The sequence below is a fragment of the Charadrius vociferus genome, unplaced genomic scaffold, assembly GCF_000708025.1.
Source record: "Charadrius vociferus isolate BGI_N301 unplaced genomic scaffold, ASM70802v2 scaffold46, whole genome shotgun sequence".
In the NCBI taxonomy this organism is placed as follows: domain Eukaryota; kingdom Metazoa; phylum Chordata; class Aves; order Charadriiformes; family Charadriidae; genus Charadrius; species Charadrius vociferus.
The window spans coordinates 1,923,297-1,940,178 of NW_009648710.1; the positions used below are offsets into that span (position 1 = coordinate 1,923,297).

The 16,882-nt window shown below is 39.9% G+C and overlaps 1 protein-coding gene across 3 annotated transcripts in view; it reads left to right on the plus strand.

The window, feature by feature from the left end:
• The window catches only part of MYH11 (myosin, heavy chain 11, smooth muscle), a 56,385-nt gene extending 42,281 nt beyond the window's left edge, over positions 1 to 14,104 (plus strand). For all 3 annotated transcript variants that reach the window (XM_009886572.1, XM_009886573.1, XM_009886571.1), the window contains 16 exons: positions 487 to 699; positions 846 to 990; positions 1,077 to 1,283; positions 2,354 to 2,458; positions 2,561 to 2,713; positions 3,145 to 3,393; positions 3,651 to 3,863; positions 4,561 to 4,773; positions 5,465 to 5,626; positions 6,388 to 6,516; positions 7,078 to 7,166; positions 7,409 to 7,532; positions 7,693 to 7,901; positions 8,460 to 8,568; positions 9,158 to 9,330; positions 13,411 to 14,104. In XM_009886572.1, coding sequence (XP_009884874.1) covers positions 487 to 699; positions 846 to 990; positions 1,077 to 1,283; positions 2,354 to 2,458; positions 2,561 to 2,713; positions 3,145 to 3,393; positions 3,651 to 3,863; positions 4,561 to 4,773; positions 5,465 to 5,626; positions 6,388 to 6,516; positions 7,078 to 7,166; positions 7,409 to 7,532; positions 7,693 to 7,901; positions 8,460 to 8,568; positions 9,158 to 9,330; positions 13,411 to 13,549 — 2,632 coding nt within the window. In that variant the 3' untranslated portion in view covers positions 13,550 to 14,104. The remainder of the gene's footprint in view (positions 1 to 486; positions 700 to 845; positions 991 to 1,076; positions 1,284 to 2,353; positions 2,459 to 2,560; positions 2,714 to 3,144; positions 3,394 to 3,650; positions 3,864 to 4,560; positions 4,774 to 5,464; positions 5,627 to 6,387; positions 6,517 to 7,077; positions 7,167 to 7,408; positions 7,533 to 7,692; positions 7,902 to 8,459; positions 8,569 to 9,157; positions 9,331 to 13,410) is intronic.
• The last annotated feature ends 2,778 nt before the right edge of the window (positions 14,105 to 16,882 follow it).

A 16,882-nucleotide genomic window follows, 5' to 3' on the forward strand; every position in this document is an offset into this window, starting at 1 on the left:
CTGAGATTGCTGCAGCCATAAATCTCATCTTTCAGTTACATCCACCCTGCATGCTTTCCCCATGTTCCAAGTTTCCTGTTGCAAAAAATAATTATACTATTTTTTTGCCCATAGACACATAATCTTACCTCTAGATATCAAAGAAAACTCCTCTTCCCAATGGCATTGGCAGGGCTGTCAAGTAAAGAATGAAATGTAACAACATACTTTATAGGCAAAAGGCTGAAATTACTTAAGAGTCTGACCTCGATCCATTCCAGAGTCTCAGTGGATTTTCTGTATAAATTTAAGACGGGCAACACTCAACCAAAACTGTTGCTGAATTGGCTGATCAGCATCTCCAGGCGTTGTATCCTGATAAAGTACAGCTGCCAGATCCTTTTGCATCAGTCCCCCTGCTTTCTTTTAATCTCTGTATACTGATTTCCTTAAAGTGAAATGATTATTTTTTTTTAATATATATAAAATGAAATACTCTCTTCTCAGGCTTGAAGATGAAACTAGTCAGAAGAATAACGCCCTCAAGAAGATCCGTGAATTGGAATCTCACATCTCTGATCTCCAGGAAGACCTGGAGTCTGAGAGGGCTGCAAGAAACAAAGCAGAAAAACAGAAGAGAGACCTAGGTGAAGAACTGGAGGCTCTCAAGACAGAGCTTGAGGATACTTTGGATACTACAGCCACCCAGCAAGAGCTCAGGTAAGGAGATGTAGAACATGGGCCAAAAATAAATGTCACCAAGCTCAGTAGTATACTGTCTAGTAACTGTGCAGTAGTACTATTTTCCCAGTGACTGGAACACTCTTATCTGCTGCTGCTCCATTTATGTGTGTGTTACCTTCCAGAGCAAAGCGTGAACAAGAGGTCACAGTGCTGAAGAGAGCTCTGGAGGAGGAGACTCGAACTCATGAAGCCCAGGTCCAGGAGATGAGGCAAAAGCACACTCAAGCTGTGGAAGAGCTAACAGAGCAGCTGGAACAATTTAAACGGGTAATCAGAAATCCATCTTATTGAAAAGTATCCACTAGATAACGTCTTCCTTTTACAGATCATCTTCCTTTACTTCATGCTTGTAGGCTAAAGCAAACTTGGATAAGACCAAACAGACACTGGAGAAAGACAACGCTGATCTGGCTAATGAAGTCAGGAGCCTGAATCAGGCCAAACAAGATGTGGAGCACAAAAAGAAAAAGCTGGAAGTACAGCTGCAAGAGTTACAGTCCAAATACACTGATGGAGAGCGTGTTCGGACAGAACTCAATGAAAAAGTTCATAAGTTACAGGTAGGAAGGAGTTTGACCTTTGCTGTGACACCTTGGGCTTGAGAAGACCAATTTAGACTGTTCTGTGAGGGTATACCTGGAGAAATCCCAGCCCCGTTGACTTCAGCTGAAGTGCTTGGGTTTTTTGTCATCTGTAGGGTTCCTACCTTGAACTCTTACCTCAGTTATCACACAACTAAACAATTACAACCACGCTGTTTCATGGAAGTGAGAGCTTTTAGTCTTACTGTCCCTCTGTACAGGCTGCAGTCTGTAATGCCACCACTGGTTCAGTGACTGTGCTGCACGTTTTACAGAGTTTCTTCCTGTTCATTCATTTTTGGGTGGTGGGGAACATTGATAGTAACGTGGCCTCTGGAAGTGGATTAGACAGATATTAACCATATAAGGTGCTCAGAAAAAGCGACAACGAAATGAGAATGTTCACTTATCTATGATTTAGTGTCTAATAAGAAATAACTAAAGATAATGTAAAATGGTTCTTCAGTAAATACTCAGTGCCCATCAATACTAATCAAGCTTATTGTTACAACTTCGTCCATAGCAGCAGTAAACTTTTCTTTATTATTTTAAGTTAGTGGATAAACAAGGAAATATAATCAAAATGCATCAGCTTCTGTCAAACTTAGGAAAAGGAAGAAAAATCCACAAAAAAAACCCAAAAACATTCCCCTTTGCAATTCACTGAAAAGAATAAACTAGTATTGCCTTATGAATATGACGAGGTTTTGATATAAAATACTAAGGTAAACTAGACAAAAAATGGTGTTAGAACTTGAGAGTGTTAATACACAGGTCACAAAGATGACATGTTAAGACACTGCAGAGTTTGTGTATAGGAGTTAGTTCCATAGGACTTAAATTCCACATATTGTCCAGAAAAATTATGGCAAAATTGTGAATTCCAGTTAAGCCAGAAGTGCTGTTGGTGCTCGATATGACCCAGAAGCATAGGAGCAGATTCAGATCCTGTTCAAAGTTAAGATTTCAATCTAGAGCAAACTAAAATTTGAAGGAAGATTTTGAAATTCTGCAAAGTAACTGAGTTTATTCACTGTTGTGTCGCATAGGTTGAGGTTGAAAACGTTACTGGCTTGCTCAATGAAGCAGAAAGCAAGACAATCAAATTGACCAAAGACGTTGCAACCTTAGGATCTCAGCTACAAGACACACAGGTAAACTTTCATCCAGTGACAACTCACCTGCAATGTTTATAAAATGTACTATAAAAAGACCTAAACTAATGACTGTTCTGCCGATTGATGTGGTGACTGCAGGAGCTGCTTCAGGAAGAAACACGGCAGAAGCTGAATGTGTCTACCAAGCTTCGTCAGTTAGAGGATGAGAAGAACAGCTTGCAAGAGCAGTTGGATGAAGAAGTAGAAGCAAAACAAAATCTGGAGAGACATATTTCAACACTGACAATACAGGTATCAGTGCCATAGCTAGATCAGTAGTTCCATCACTGAGAGTTTTGTCAGTAATTCCAGAGGTTTCAGATCTGTAAAACTATCCTAGCACAGCACATGGGCCTTCAGGGAATTCGTGCTGTTAGCCCAAGTGGCATCAGTGAAGCTCCACAATGGAGCCAGTCATCTCCCTCTTTTTTAAAGCGTGATCTCTAGGACAGGTACAAATGCAAGGTAGCTCCCAAGATAGTCTTGCACGCTAGGCCTGTGTGTACATACTAGGTCTGTGGTCTGCCTCACTTTTTGAAGGCTGGGTGATTGGTAACTGGTCACTAGCTTCACATGGGTCAAATTAGATAAGATTTCTGAGCCTTGGTTGTCTCCTGGCCATCTTCTCTGCCAAGCTTTGTTGTCGCTGCTATAAAGATTTGTCCTCTGAATTCAAATTTCAGCTCTCTGACTCTAAGAAGAAGCTACAGGAATATTCCAGCACAATAGAAACTATGGAAGAAGGCAAAAAGAAACTTCAGAAGGAAATTGAAAGTCTCACACAACAGTTTGAGGAAAAGGCTGCTTCTTATGACAAACTGGAAAAAACCAAGAACAGACTCCAGCAGGAGCTGGATGACCTGGTGGTGGACTTAGACAACCAGCGTCAGCTGGTCTCCAACCTGGAGAAGAAACAGAAGAAGTTTGATCAGGTATGGATTTAAGATTCTCCCTTGCTGTGTTATCACTTAACTTCCCTGGAACCCACAGACTCCACTGGTTTAGTGAAAGATAAAGCAGGGACAAAAAATAAACTAAAATTTAACTACGCATACACGGGTTAATTTTGCATTTATACACATTTATCAAAAAGCAGAGATTTTTCTCTGCCACTAACAACTGACAAGATAGTTGCAATAGAAAAACCCTATTACTAATGACTTCCTGTATTAACACTATCTTTTTACAGATGCTAGCTGAAGAGAAAAACATCTCTTCAAAATATGCAGATGAAAGGGACAGAGCAGAAGCTGAAGCTAGAGAAAAAGAAACAAAGGCTTTGTCATTGGCCCGAGCACTTGAAGAGGCTTTGGAAGCCAAAGAAGAACTGGAGAGAACAAACAAAATGTTGAAAGCTGAAATGGAGGACCTTGTTAGCTCCAAAGATGATGTTGGCAAGAACGTAAGTTTTGGGCTTAGAACAATTTCCACAACAATAACTTAAAATAGCAGCGAACAAACAGATCATTGTTTTCAGTGTGGGAAATTCTCTGTAGCACAGAAATCCATTCAGTAAGATCAGATATTTCATACAGAATTCAAAGATTATTCCATTTGTGCCCAAACTTTCAAGAGAGTTGTTAAACTTCTTTATTTTTAACATGACTTCAAGCATGAAGATTCTTATTGATTTCTAAGACTGAAAAAAACATTAAAAAGATTCTAAATAATTTACTAGTTTATTAAGCAGCTTTGAAGTTGTAAACTCCACAAATCTGATTTCATTAGTTATATTGACTTTGCCACCAGCCTAACATTTACTTGTATAGCTGCAGCAAATTTCCACTGACGCATTGCCAATCACTTCTTTTCTTTCATTACAGTGACATGATAATACTACTTCTAATACTAAATAAATTCAATTATGATACTTGACTAAATTAAAAGTGGAAGTTCAGGATAAAGAGAATCTCAGGTTATTTTAACACAGATTTGCAAGTGTACAAAAAGTTATAATTTACCATTTTCAGTGCAAATTAGTTCATGCATTGTCAACAGCTGATATTTTCAAGTGTGGCCTATACTGCAGGTAGACTGTATTTAACTAGAATTATTTTTATTTTTTATAACAATTCTATTAAATTCTCATTGCTTGAAAGGTCCACGAATTGGAGAAATCTAAACGGACCCTTGAACAGCAAGTAGAAGAGATGAAGACACAATTAGAAGAGCTAGAGGATGAGCTACAGGCTGCTGAAGATGCCAAACTCAGGTTGGAGGTTAACATGCAAGCCCTGAAAGGCCAGTTTGAAAGAGATTTACAAGCCAGAGATGAACAGAATGAGGAGAAGAGAAGACAACTCCTTAAACAGGTACTATTCCCTATTATTGCCTTTGTAAATATCTAACCAAGCCAGTTGAAAGTCCCCAGCCTCATGACATTATTAAAAGCACTGTACTATAATGAGAAGAAAACATTATATTGCCTTGTGCTTAGCAAATAATAATAATACTACTAATAATTTTTTAAAGTATATTATTGTACTAGAAAAGGCACAAAACCACATAAGTCTTTTTCCTGTCTTAGTAGCAGGTGCACAATTGCCAACAGATGTAGCAATTTAACACTACAACCAATACAGTACAAAACATACAAATTGTTATTTCTGACACAGTCAGAAGAACCTTCCCTATATTCTCAGTGCAAGTGAAAAAAGACAGCTTCTAATATATCTGCCTTCCCAAGGTACACGGGATGGATACAAAAGCACTGGAAATGAAAACAGACAGGACACGGCCTGTTTGTATATAGTAGTGTTGTGAGAGCAAAGGCAACTACTCTAGTCATCATATATATATATATATTTCCATGAATACAGAACCCAAATTGCTAACTCCTTTCAAGAATCTTTAATTTTTGGATGAAATGGAAATGCATTTTAACTGCCAGGGAAATCACAATTAATAGAGATACAGGGGGCTGTATACATTATTCAGATACACACAGAGCGTTTGAGAGCTAAAGGACTTTCCTAAACTTAAGTTGTTTTCTTTAATGATCAGCTCCATGAATATGAAACAGAACTGGAAGATGAGCGGAAGCAACGTGCCCTGGCAGCTGCAGCCAAAAAGAAGCTGGAAATGGATGTTAAAGATCTAGAAAGCCAAGCTGATTCTGCTAATAAAGCTCGAGAAGAAGCCATCAAACAACTTCGCAAATTACAGGTATGTAAGCCCACAAATCCAGTTTTTCCCACTGCTGTCTTTTGTACAGCCACAATATGAAAAGTGACACCTGTGAACTTTATGCTCGTTACACATGATTGGTTAGAAGGGGAGTTTTAGTTGGACTCACAGATTCAAGGATCTGTACTGTAATGCTCAGTTTGAATAACAATGGAAAGCTCTACGTGGCAAACCATAAAAATCTTAAATTTTATCATGGCAGAGAGTTTGCAAAATTCTCTGGCCAGCACTCATCTGCTATTGACTTATCCACATGAAGAAAAACATAGATTCCCACATGGAGAAAGGGCTACAGGATAAAATCTATTACAGAGCTTCCATCCTGGCTCTAACGCTTGACTCAAAAACATAAAAGACTGTTCAGAAGTCATGTTGTCTCTGAATTAACATTTTCCTATTTATACTGTAAGTCTCCATATCCACTGTTCTGTCATATGCTGACAGCTAAACAAGAAAAAGGGATTATCAGAAAGATTAAGACTGTACATGTACTCAAATATTCAGAGGAAATAAGGACAATAGGCATTACAAAAGCCGCGGTGTGCAAGTGGAAGCATCGTTCTTCTTGGAATAGCATTTCAGACCTTTCCAATATGTTAGCTGATCTCTCCAGAAAATATAATTTAAGCAGGCATTATGACTACGTAAATGTGTATGTGTTCTATTCTGTCCAAATTTCTTTCTACTGAAACTGTAATAAAGCCAGACAAAAATAAAACTCTCTTGTTCTTTTCAACAAGGCTCAGATGAAGGACTATCAACGAGAGCTGGACGATGCACGGGCTGCCAGAGAAGAAATATTTGCTACAGCCAGAGAAAATGAGAAGAAAGCAAAGGGCCTGGAAGCAGAACTCATCCAGCTTCAAGAGGTAAAGTGGGAAACTTAGAGCAGTATGAAGCAGACTACATGTGACCTGCAGTAGCAAAACAGAACTGCAATGAAATAAAATAATAGCTAGCAGGGATGGAAAACTATAAGCAGCACTTGTAACAAGTTCCACGTGCTCCATGCCCTCCGCTAAAGTTGTTGGATCTACATCTGAGCATAGCCAGATTAAGCTGAAAAAAATTACCTTGGAGGAAGGCACAGTTCACCAGCTTTAAAGGCAAGTGAACTGTATGATCCAACACAAATTGTTTTCAATAGCCATAAATTCCTGAAGTCTTGTTAGTGCTATTATTCCTATGTGTATTCAATGGCAATCTTGTGACTAAACCCAATAAAATAGAAACCAGCTGACAGACTCGATAAAGTGTATTTCATTGTACTCGCCTAGGATTTATGATATGACAAGAATTTATTCTGTTATAACAAGACAACCAACCTTATACCAGTTTTGGACAGTTTACAGCCCTGTGTATCATGCTATAACTGTTTGAACACTTACTTTCTCATTTCTTTACTACGCTGCCTTTTCCTTTTCTCCTAGGAACTGGCTGCCGCAGAAAGAGCTCGCAAACAAGCGGATCTGGAGAAAGAAGAGATGGCAGAGGAACTCGCAAGCGCTACTTCTGGAAGGTAGGAATAGACTGGATTACTCACAAGGCTGTAAACAAGCTGCTGAACAGTGCATGGCTGCCAAGAGAAGTTATGTTCCTCTCCCAACAGCCATCTGGTCTTGACAACGCAACATACACACATATGAACAGTTTCATTGAAATTTCTCTTTTCTTTATGATTTATTGGCAGTTCGAAATAGTTTAAGACACATTCAACTGGTCAGAGCCATAACTACACACTTATCACCTTTAAACTTACAGGACAAGCCTTCAGGACGAGAAACGGCGCCTGGAGGCAAGAATTGCCCAACTGGAGGAAGAGCTAGAAGAGGAGCAAAGCAACATAGAGGCAATGGGTGATCGCATGAGGAAAGCGGTACAGCAGGTAGAGCTCATTTCAGCACCTGTCATTTTCTGTTTGTATGCCAGCGAAAGTTATTTGTGGTTCTGAATAAATATTTGGAGAACTGCCACCCCAAACTGCTGCCTGTAATTTCTCTGAAAGCATACAATACTTTTGACAGCATCCATTCTCACCTTCGCAGGCAGAGCAGCTGAACAATGAGCTGGCAACAGAGCGCTCAACTGCACAGAAGAACGAAAACGCTCGGCAGCAACTGGAGAGGCAGAACAAAGAGCTGAAGAGTAAGCTGCAGGAGATGGAGGGAGCTGTGAAGTCCAAATTCAAAACTACAATTGCTGCTCTGGAGGCCAAAATTGCTTCTCTGGAAGAGCAACTGGAACAGGAAGCCAGGTACTGGTCTCCCAGAGGGCACAGCTGTGTATTTTTTGTTCCAGTTAATGAGACAGAAAGTAAACAAAGGTATACTGGATTTGTATAATCAGGTTCTCAGTGCCATTAAGGCTTGGTAAAGTCTCTCCCTCACTTAACATTTCTTAGATATAGTGCCAGTAACTGGAGTTGTTACAGGTCCTGATTAAGAACCATTTTATTGCTGAAAAGTTCTATTGGTATCAAAGGCAAGGATCTGCTCCCCTCCATTTTAGAGTAACTTCCCTATGACCCTGCCAGGTTAATTGCCGTAACACATTGTGCACTTTGTAGGCGATTTCTTGAGGAAATCACCTTATGTTTCAGAACAGATCTCCTGAAGCACCTCTAGCATATAGCAAAGACACATATTTGTTTTGATCAGAAGAACGTACCTTTAAGTTTTGCTTAGAATTGATCTGTTAAATTCAGTAAGGCCTTTAACATATGGGTCCTTGGTGCCAGTTTCATAAGTGACATGCCTGAGGCACCTGGACTACAGACCTTCCACATCACCAAACGTTGCACTGTCGTTTGCAGAGAGAAGCAGGCTGCAGCCAAGACATTGCGCCAGAAGGACAAGAAGCTGAAGGATGCATTGCTGCAGGTGGAGGACGAGAGAAAGCAAGCGGAGCAGTACAAAGATCAGGTATCAGACTGTGTCATGAGGGTCTTATTCTGGGGCACAGAGATTTTCAGGTCTTACCCTAAGAAATGAAGATTCTGTGTTCTGCCTCAAAGAAATCTCTCTAGAAAGCAGATTGTCTGCTTGGATTCTATGCTGGGAGAGCTATACAGCCCTTTGCTAAAAGACAGGACAATATAATTCTTCTTCCACGACGATTCAAGTGCCAAAGCACTAGTCCTTGTCAATCAGCCAGCTGCACAGGGCAGTCAGAACTGCACAGGACTATGCACTACATCCTTAATTGTATATGAATGGAGATGATGAACACTTTTTGGTTTAAAATTTTAGCTTTACCTAATGCGCACCAACCTGCAAACCAGTAAAGCAGAGGTGCAGCAAAAGAAACAACAAGCTAGTGTCTGAATACAGTATCAGCAAAACAAACTGCCACAAAGCAGTTATTTTCACATTTTTTTAGATTTTAGGCTTCTACCTTTGATTCAGGCCATGTTTCAGTAAAACTCTCAAGAGAAGTATGAAACTAAAGTGAGGAATGTAAAGCTATTAGATCTGTTTTGAATTAAAGTATTACTCTAAAATTTCCCTTTAGGCCGAGAAGGGCAACACACGACTCAAGCAACTGAAAAGGCAGCTGGAGGAGGCTGAGGAAGAATCTCAGCGTATCAACGCAAACCGCAGGAAGCTGCAGAGAGAGCTGGATGAGGCTACTGAGAGTAACGAAGCCCTTGGCCGTGAGGTTGCAGCACTGAAGAGCAAGCTCAGGTAGAGTGCCCTTGTTTGGGATAGCTGTTGCCACTCATTGGCAGCCTTGAAATTTGGAAATAAACTAGAGAAGCAAAAAAAAAAATAATCTGTTCAAGTAAAGAACAGACAGTGACAATGCTGCAAAGTTACTCACTCCTTGTATTAGCTTGGCAGATGCAACAAAAGGCTAAATTCAGAAGGTGGAGTGCATTTCATAGACTGCAACAGTCTCAGGATTTCAGCTGTGAGATGAACAGCTGTGATAACATGGCACAGGCCTTACTTTTTTCCTAAAAAAACCTCCTGTTGGCTTAAATAGGAACAGAATTAGGCTTGGTTACTTTTCAAAACACCCCTTATATAGCAGCTGTATCTATTTGTACAGAAGCAGTCACAAAATGGTAGAAATGCTTGTGCTTTTCACACTTTCACACACACACACAACTTGCACACAACAACCATAAACAGTCTCAGACAACGTCACAGGCACAAAAGGCAAATCACATTATATGACTCTTATCTTATATGAAGTCTCTTTTGACTTCGCCATAAAGGGAATCAGTGCCATCAGATCAAGGAAAAGATCAAAGTGTCCCTTTGCATTTTCATGTTAAAACTGACCGGGGAAAAAGATAAAGCTGTGATCAGTCAGCTACATACCCAGTATGTGAGTTCCCCTGCACTCACTGGGTTTGAAAACACCAGCTCACTGAAATAAAGAGGCTGACTTGAATCATAAGGGAATTGCTCTACCTGCATTATCACACCATAAAACTTTGCTTTCTACCTAAACCCAACGGCATTTCAGATGAAAGTAAAGCACCTGCCTAGTTGTGTTCTTGAAGCGGTTTGCCAGTGTGTTTACCAGTAACATGCATGAACCTTCAGATGTGAACTGACTGCAAAGTGAAGTTAAGGATGTGGTAGCCTTTTTCATTAGCACCATCTTGGGTGGTGCACGCTCCTGGCTGCCTTACAGAGGACTGGCTGTGTCCAGCCCATTTTACATAGAATAGCATAAGGCTCATTTTTGTTTTATTTAAATGTAATGTACTTTGTTTAATTATTTAAAAGTAATCTACCTACCTCTGATCATGACCATGTGCTTAGTATAACTGCCCGGGACTCTTTATCTCTGTTTCAGAGGGACACAGGAACCTTCGCATGACTAAGCAGGTACCATGCCTTCAACTTTGCAGCTAGCTTGTGTTGCACAAATTTCTATTTTCTTTGGCCCAAGTAAAAATTATGTGAGGTTTCTGCAAACTGTGAAGGCTTGGATATCTTGGCATTAATCTGTTGTATCAAAAGAGACAAATATTACAATAATCTAGCTACCATCAGCTGTTCATCAGTGATACATCTTTCTTACAAGTAGGTTATGTACTGATGTAGACTTACCAATGTTGCATTCTCACAAGCTCTACCAACAGAGTACCAAATAAAGTACTCTGACTTTTTTTTTTTGCATGAAAATTGTATTGTCTTTTTTTCACCTTATCTTTGTGCACAGCCACAAAGATTAAAATTTTTCAAATCAAAACCACCATTGATTAGTAAAATTCATTAAAAGGACTAATGAATATGAAGTGTCACAGCATGTCATTAGAATTTCACAGTAGTTCTTGTGCATATTTTAATGCTGACTGTAAGGTTAAGACCCCATCTAACTCACCTGAGATTTGGGAAGATCTTATTTGCATGTGATTTATCACACTTACCACACAGTCACAGACAAAAGAGAAAAATCTTGCCTGTCATTACATAGCACTCTGTGCCTGTATTGCTTACAAAGGGCTATTACTTAGGCTTTTAGAACCAGTCTGCAGACATTACATTGCTTGTCTACGGTTATTAAAGCATGGACACAGAAATTAATATTGACACTGTAACCTAGCACAGCATTATATTATACTTTATCATATTCTTTGGAGACAGGAATAATATCTGCTGTTGCAAAAATTAAAGAGCTACTGCCTTGTAATATTTGTATACCTTCTATTTTACATATGCTGGATTTGGCTGTGAATACACAAATATTTAAAGATGATGTCTTGTCCTTGCATGTGCCTTTTAGTCAGCCTAATATTTCCAGTCAGACTGTTATTCAAGAACTACTCCAGCAGCACTTGTTCAAAGGTAGATTAAATACAGACTCCAAGCAAACACTAATGCTTAAGGCTTGTCTCAACTATATGCGTTATTCTGAAGGTACTAATGCGAATGACCACACGAATATTATCAATCCCATAAACCTGTTTAACAGGAACAGATGTAAACAAAAAGTGTTTATCCCCAGGGCCAATACCAGTTTAAAGAAGTATTAAGTTTAGGCATACTGCAACGTTTATGTTAATAAGTGGTCAGTGTGCGATATGTAGTTCACTTCTTTGTAGCCAAAACTGCACCACATAATTTGGTTAGACTCCTGCTGTTACTTCCCACCAGTCCCATGTTCTCTCATAGCACTTCAGTGAATTACTGCAGCATAAAGGGAGTTATCTTACAAACGACTCATGAGGAATTGAGTCCACATAGCAGGAGTCCAAAGGGGTAAAGAGCTCTTCCTTTATTGACAAGAATTAATAAATTTGCTGACCCAACTAGAATTTTCTTGTTAAACAGTAATAACAAGTATCTGCTATCATATACTAGTAGACACTGCTGTTAGACTCTGTCAAGAATATGCCAGGGTAGAAATAACACACCCTTGTGTTCAATACAATGCTGCCAACACCAGAACAACTAAGGTTAACTAACAGCAGATCTTAAATGAAGCTTTATTATCCAGCTAATTGCTTGCTTACACTGAATTTTAAGGGCAGAATTGTGGAAAACAGACTACAGGTCACATTTCCACTTTGGAAACACAGATTTCTGCCTCTGAAATAAGTTAGTCCAGCCAATGTTCCTACCTACTTCCCTTGTATGGAAGACTGAACTTGGGACTTAAATAGCTGCTTCAGAAAGGACAACACCGGCTTAGTCTTTTGCAAGGACAAGACAAGCCTTTAAATATTTATGCATGATTGCTGCACCCAAAAGTGCAGAGTCAGATATATTTAACACCAAATTAGTAATTTTGGCACAATATTCAGTGATCATTAATTTAATTTATTTCTCATGTTTGTGGTCTCAAGCCTTTACAAAGGTTTGCTTAATGAGGGGCAAGTGAGAGGCCATGTTACAAAACTCAAGCGTTTTGTAGCACAGTAGCAATGGAGGCCAAGAAGAGACAAACCCATCTTCTGTCTCACTTGCTCACACCTCCCCAAAAAATGAACCTTGAGGACCAAAGTGTCCCTGCCTTGGGCTGTGGTTATGAAATATATGGGAATGGGAGGGAGATGGGAGAGAAAAGGGGGTAAGATTGGAAAAAGCATTTTCTGTAAGCTCTTCTGCAAGACACTTGCACTGGGAAATGTCAGCACCCGAGTTACAAGTTTCATAGCAGCAATGATTTCCTCTATCCATTGGGAAAGAGATTGGAGCTACTCATAACCTAGGATGCCATACGTGTCAAAACACCTGTGGCACTCTGACCAACAGCCTTTGCAGAGAGGGACTGTGTGTGGGCCCAAAAATGCCTGCTGACTTCCGCAGCACTGCTCCAGTGCCAGGTCTCACGGGCCTTCAGTAACTTATACAGACCGCAGGTCAGAAATCCAGCACAAGTTCTCTCTCTCTCCTTGCTCTTCTAAAGGAACAGGAAGGACACTCTCCTGCTGTTGTGGGTACAAGCAGCCCTCTTTCCCATTCCTTCCCAGCGCAACCAGTTGCAGTCCCTATAGGGGAAAATGGTGAAATGAAGGGAAGAGTAGGGGGTATTTGGGGCAGATGAGACTATTTAGAGGAGAATTTTAAGCACAAGAACAGGAATCTCATTGCAGTTCCAAGCAACTGGTAGCCTCAACCTGTCCACAAATTACTTGTGCATGCTACAGAACAGAAAATTGTTTAAGAGGCCCACAGCTCTTGGCTGTTGTGCATTTAAAAACGTCAGCCCCACAGGTACTGTTACAAAACTCTATGCTTATTTGTGAGGACTGCAAATGACCTAACATCTGAATTTTTTAATATTTTTTTCTCTTACTGCAGGAGGGGAAATGAGCCAGCATCTTTTGCCCCACCGCGTAGATCTGGAGGCAGAAGAGTAATTGAGAATGCAACAGATGGAGCTGATGAAGAAATGGATGCAAGAGATGGAGATTTCAATGGAACAAAAGCCAGTGAATAAACACGCTTTAAAAAATTGCACTGCAGCAAGTGGAGGGAGGACAATATTTAGCACTGTATAAGTCTACTCTTAGTGTCAAGGTCACATACACCCACTCCTCTGGCAATGATAAAAGCACAACTGCCTTGTCTCCAATGTATAGAGTACTCCAAAACTTATTTTACCATGAAGTGTATTTGCAAGGGGGGGTTAACACTCAGAGTAATACGCTTTGAAAATCTTCCAGAAAGTGGGTTCTAGTAGTTCAGCTGATTTAAATCCCAGTGAACTATAGTTTACACAGGATTTGAGAGACTGTTGCAGGGGAAGAAAAAAAAAAAAAAAGAAAGCATTGGTCAGTTAATCTTTTCTTAAACTTTCATTTTGTCTTGAGTATTCGGTTAATATAGGGTTTTTTCCTGGTTACTACACCCCTGATGCACCATTCACAAGGTGGAAGTGCCTTTTTAATCACTTACTGAAAAATAAAGTATCATTTGTTCAAATTAAGTCAACTGTTACAGTTTTATATGCACCATGGATGTGCTTACACACTAATAAAAGGCTATAAAAACTACTTCAGTATTCTTGTGTACAAGTGTCACTTGTGTGCAGTACAGCATGCTAACAGGGGATGCAGTAGAGCTGCTTTACAACTCATACTTTTTAGAAAAGGTCATCTGTAATCATTAGAACAAAAACCTGATTTTCTCCTAAGCTTTTGAAGGAATAAAAAAAAATGTACACTGAACCGAATGTAAAATGACATGAAGTACTTGGGATAGGTTTGGTTACCTCGTGGACACACAGTGCTAACTAAGGTGCCCTAGAATGTATAAAAGGGCTGACAGACACGACACAGGACCCACAGGAGACCTGCAGCATTCTGGTGCAGCAGCTGGAAAGCAGGCAGGACCCTAAGTGTCTGTCTTTAGGCAACTGAACCCACCCTTGAAGTCTGTATGCATACAGATATTTCCAACTAAAGTTTCTAAAGCAGACTGAAAACAATTAGAAACAGCAGCCCACACTGAATGCAGTGATCCAAGCCAAGCCATTCTGCATTAAGGAACCAACACACAGTTTTTATTTTTGGAGCACTCCAACATGACTGTAGCCCACTCCAGGACCTACCACAAATCCCTGCAGCTCTAGTACTTTCAGAGAGTAGCTAGCTTTGTGGTCACACTGGGGCAGTAGAGCACCATGCACAGCAAAGCCAGGTGTAGAATTATTCCATATCGAGTACAGAGAGCTTACTCGATGTCTTAGATTGCACAGCAAGTGAACCTTAAGCAGTGTGACTACCAGGAGAGCAAGTCATGCAAAAACATCCACCTTGATAACCAATACAATCATCATCTAAAGCTAAGCATTGTTCCAGAAGGCACAGAGATCAAGAACTGGAGATTCAAACCAGGCACCATTTAGCCAGCTGAATCACAGCCTAAACAATCCTCTCTGCTCATTAAAAAGTAAAGGAAGAGTTTAAATAAGAATCCATTTAGGGCAATTAAGATGACAAGCTGCAGAGGAGGGGGGTTAGGAGCTATGGGATAAGACCTTCATCAGCCACACAGCCCAGCTCTGTAAACATACTCAAAAAGCTGGCTGTTAAACACACAGCTTGTGAGCCTGCGTGTGTGGGAACAACGAGAGCAAGGACGTCAGACTTCACACAGAATGGTCTTAAGCACCAACACTTGGAGCAGAACCAGCAAACTGAAGACAGAGCCCTTGTAAAAATAATTCATCTAGAAGATTCACATGCATAATGGTAGAGGTTGATCTGATGGTTAGAGCGCTGCCCTACCACTTGAGAAACTCAGGTTCCAGTCCCTGTTGTGCAAAGCTTGTGACAAAATAGGGAGTCGGCTTCTTTAGTAACACTGCAGAAAGCATCCTTCTGCAACAGTGTCCAAACTAAAGTTCCTCTCTGCACCATTACAGAGATGATTGTTCTGGACTAAATTATTTTGACAATTCTCAGTAACATACTCACCCCAGTCTGTCTGATTATATCTGTAGTCACATTAATAATATATGTGTAAAATATATAATATTCGTACAGCCATGATTTTCCAACTTACTACCTTGTCTCAATGCTGTCTCAATCTGACTGCAAGCCAACTAGCTCACCAAGCAGGCAAATTCTGTCAAGATAAGGAAAATGCAACTTGTCTTGACTAATCCTTCCAGGCTACACAGTCCACTGAACCATCGGTCACGTGTCAACACAACTGAAAAAGTAGCCCACACGCTTCTGCTCCTCATGGGTAAGAAAATAGTCTCAACTCCCTGTGTGAGAGGAGAGGACAAAAATCACGTTAAAACAGCCATAGATCAAGATTTTAAGAGAGCGCAATGTCAACACTAAGCACTGTAAATCCCAGAGGCATCTTTAGCTAGGGCAATGTTTACATTCCTTAGGGTAGGAAACCATGAGAAGAGAGAGATGTAGAAAAATCTTTGCATATGATTCAGCAACACAGTGTCGCTTTCAGCTTCATTGATCAGAAACAGATGAGAAACTGGTAGCAAACATCTACACATAAACCACAGTGACAACTTGCAAAAAACCTCAAAATGAATCAACAATTAGCATTCAAAATAAGCTTTATTCCACTCCTCAGTTAAGCCAGCTTTGTAGATGGCCTGAATAATGGGAATGATCTGTGGTTATTTCCTTTTCCAGAGAAATAGATGCATCAGTGGCTGTTTACACAGCATTTTCTTAAAAAAAAAAAAAAAAAAAAAAAACAACAACAAAAAAACCACAAAGCCCCAAACCCATTTATGCATTCTTTTGTCAAGTAAGCTCCCCCTACCCCACCCACCCCACACACAAAAAACCATAAAAATTCTTTAGTCATGATTATTTTTGCAAGTACAGGCTTCCATAAGGTACATTAATACTGTGAGTGAACATATTCCATTTAAAAAACAAACCAAAATGCAGTAATATTCTATAGGAGAACAAACATTTAAAAATAATCCTCTACTCAGATACACTTGTCTGGCATAAAGGACTTTTCAGGTTAAAAAAAACTTTTCTAGATTAGTAACAGGTGAAAGCGTATATTCTCACAGAAAAAATAAACAAGAAAAAAATCACTAATACCCAAGGCACATTAATAAACAGATGTTTGGAAAGCAGTAAAACCCACCTATTATAATGTTAGAATGAGAAACCTAATCAGGTCTCTTTCTTCCTACAATAGCCAGGCTTTATGGGCCACAACATGGCAAAAAGAGATGTCTATATGCTAAGCCAGTCCAAAGCCTCCTACCTTGCTGTTAGCTCTGGGATCTCCTGAGTACTCTAAGCACTTGGCATTCCTCACCTTTCACCGT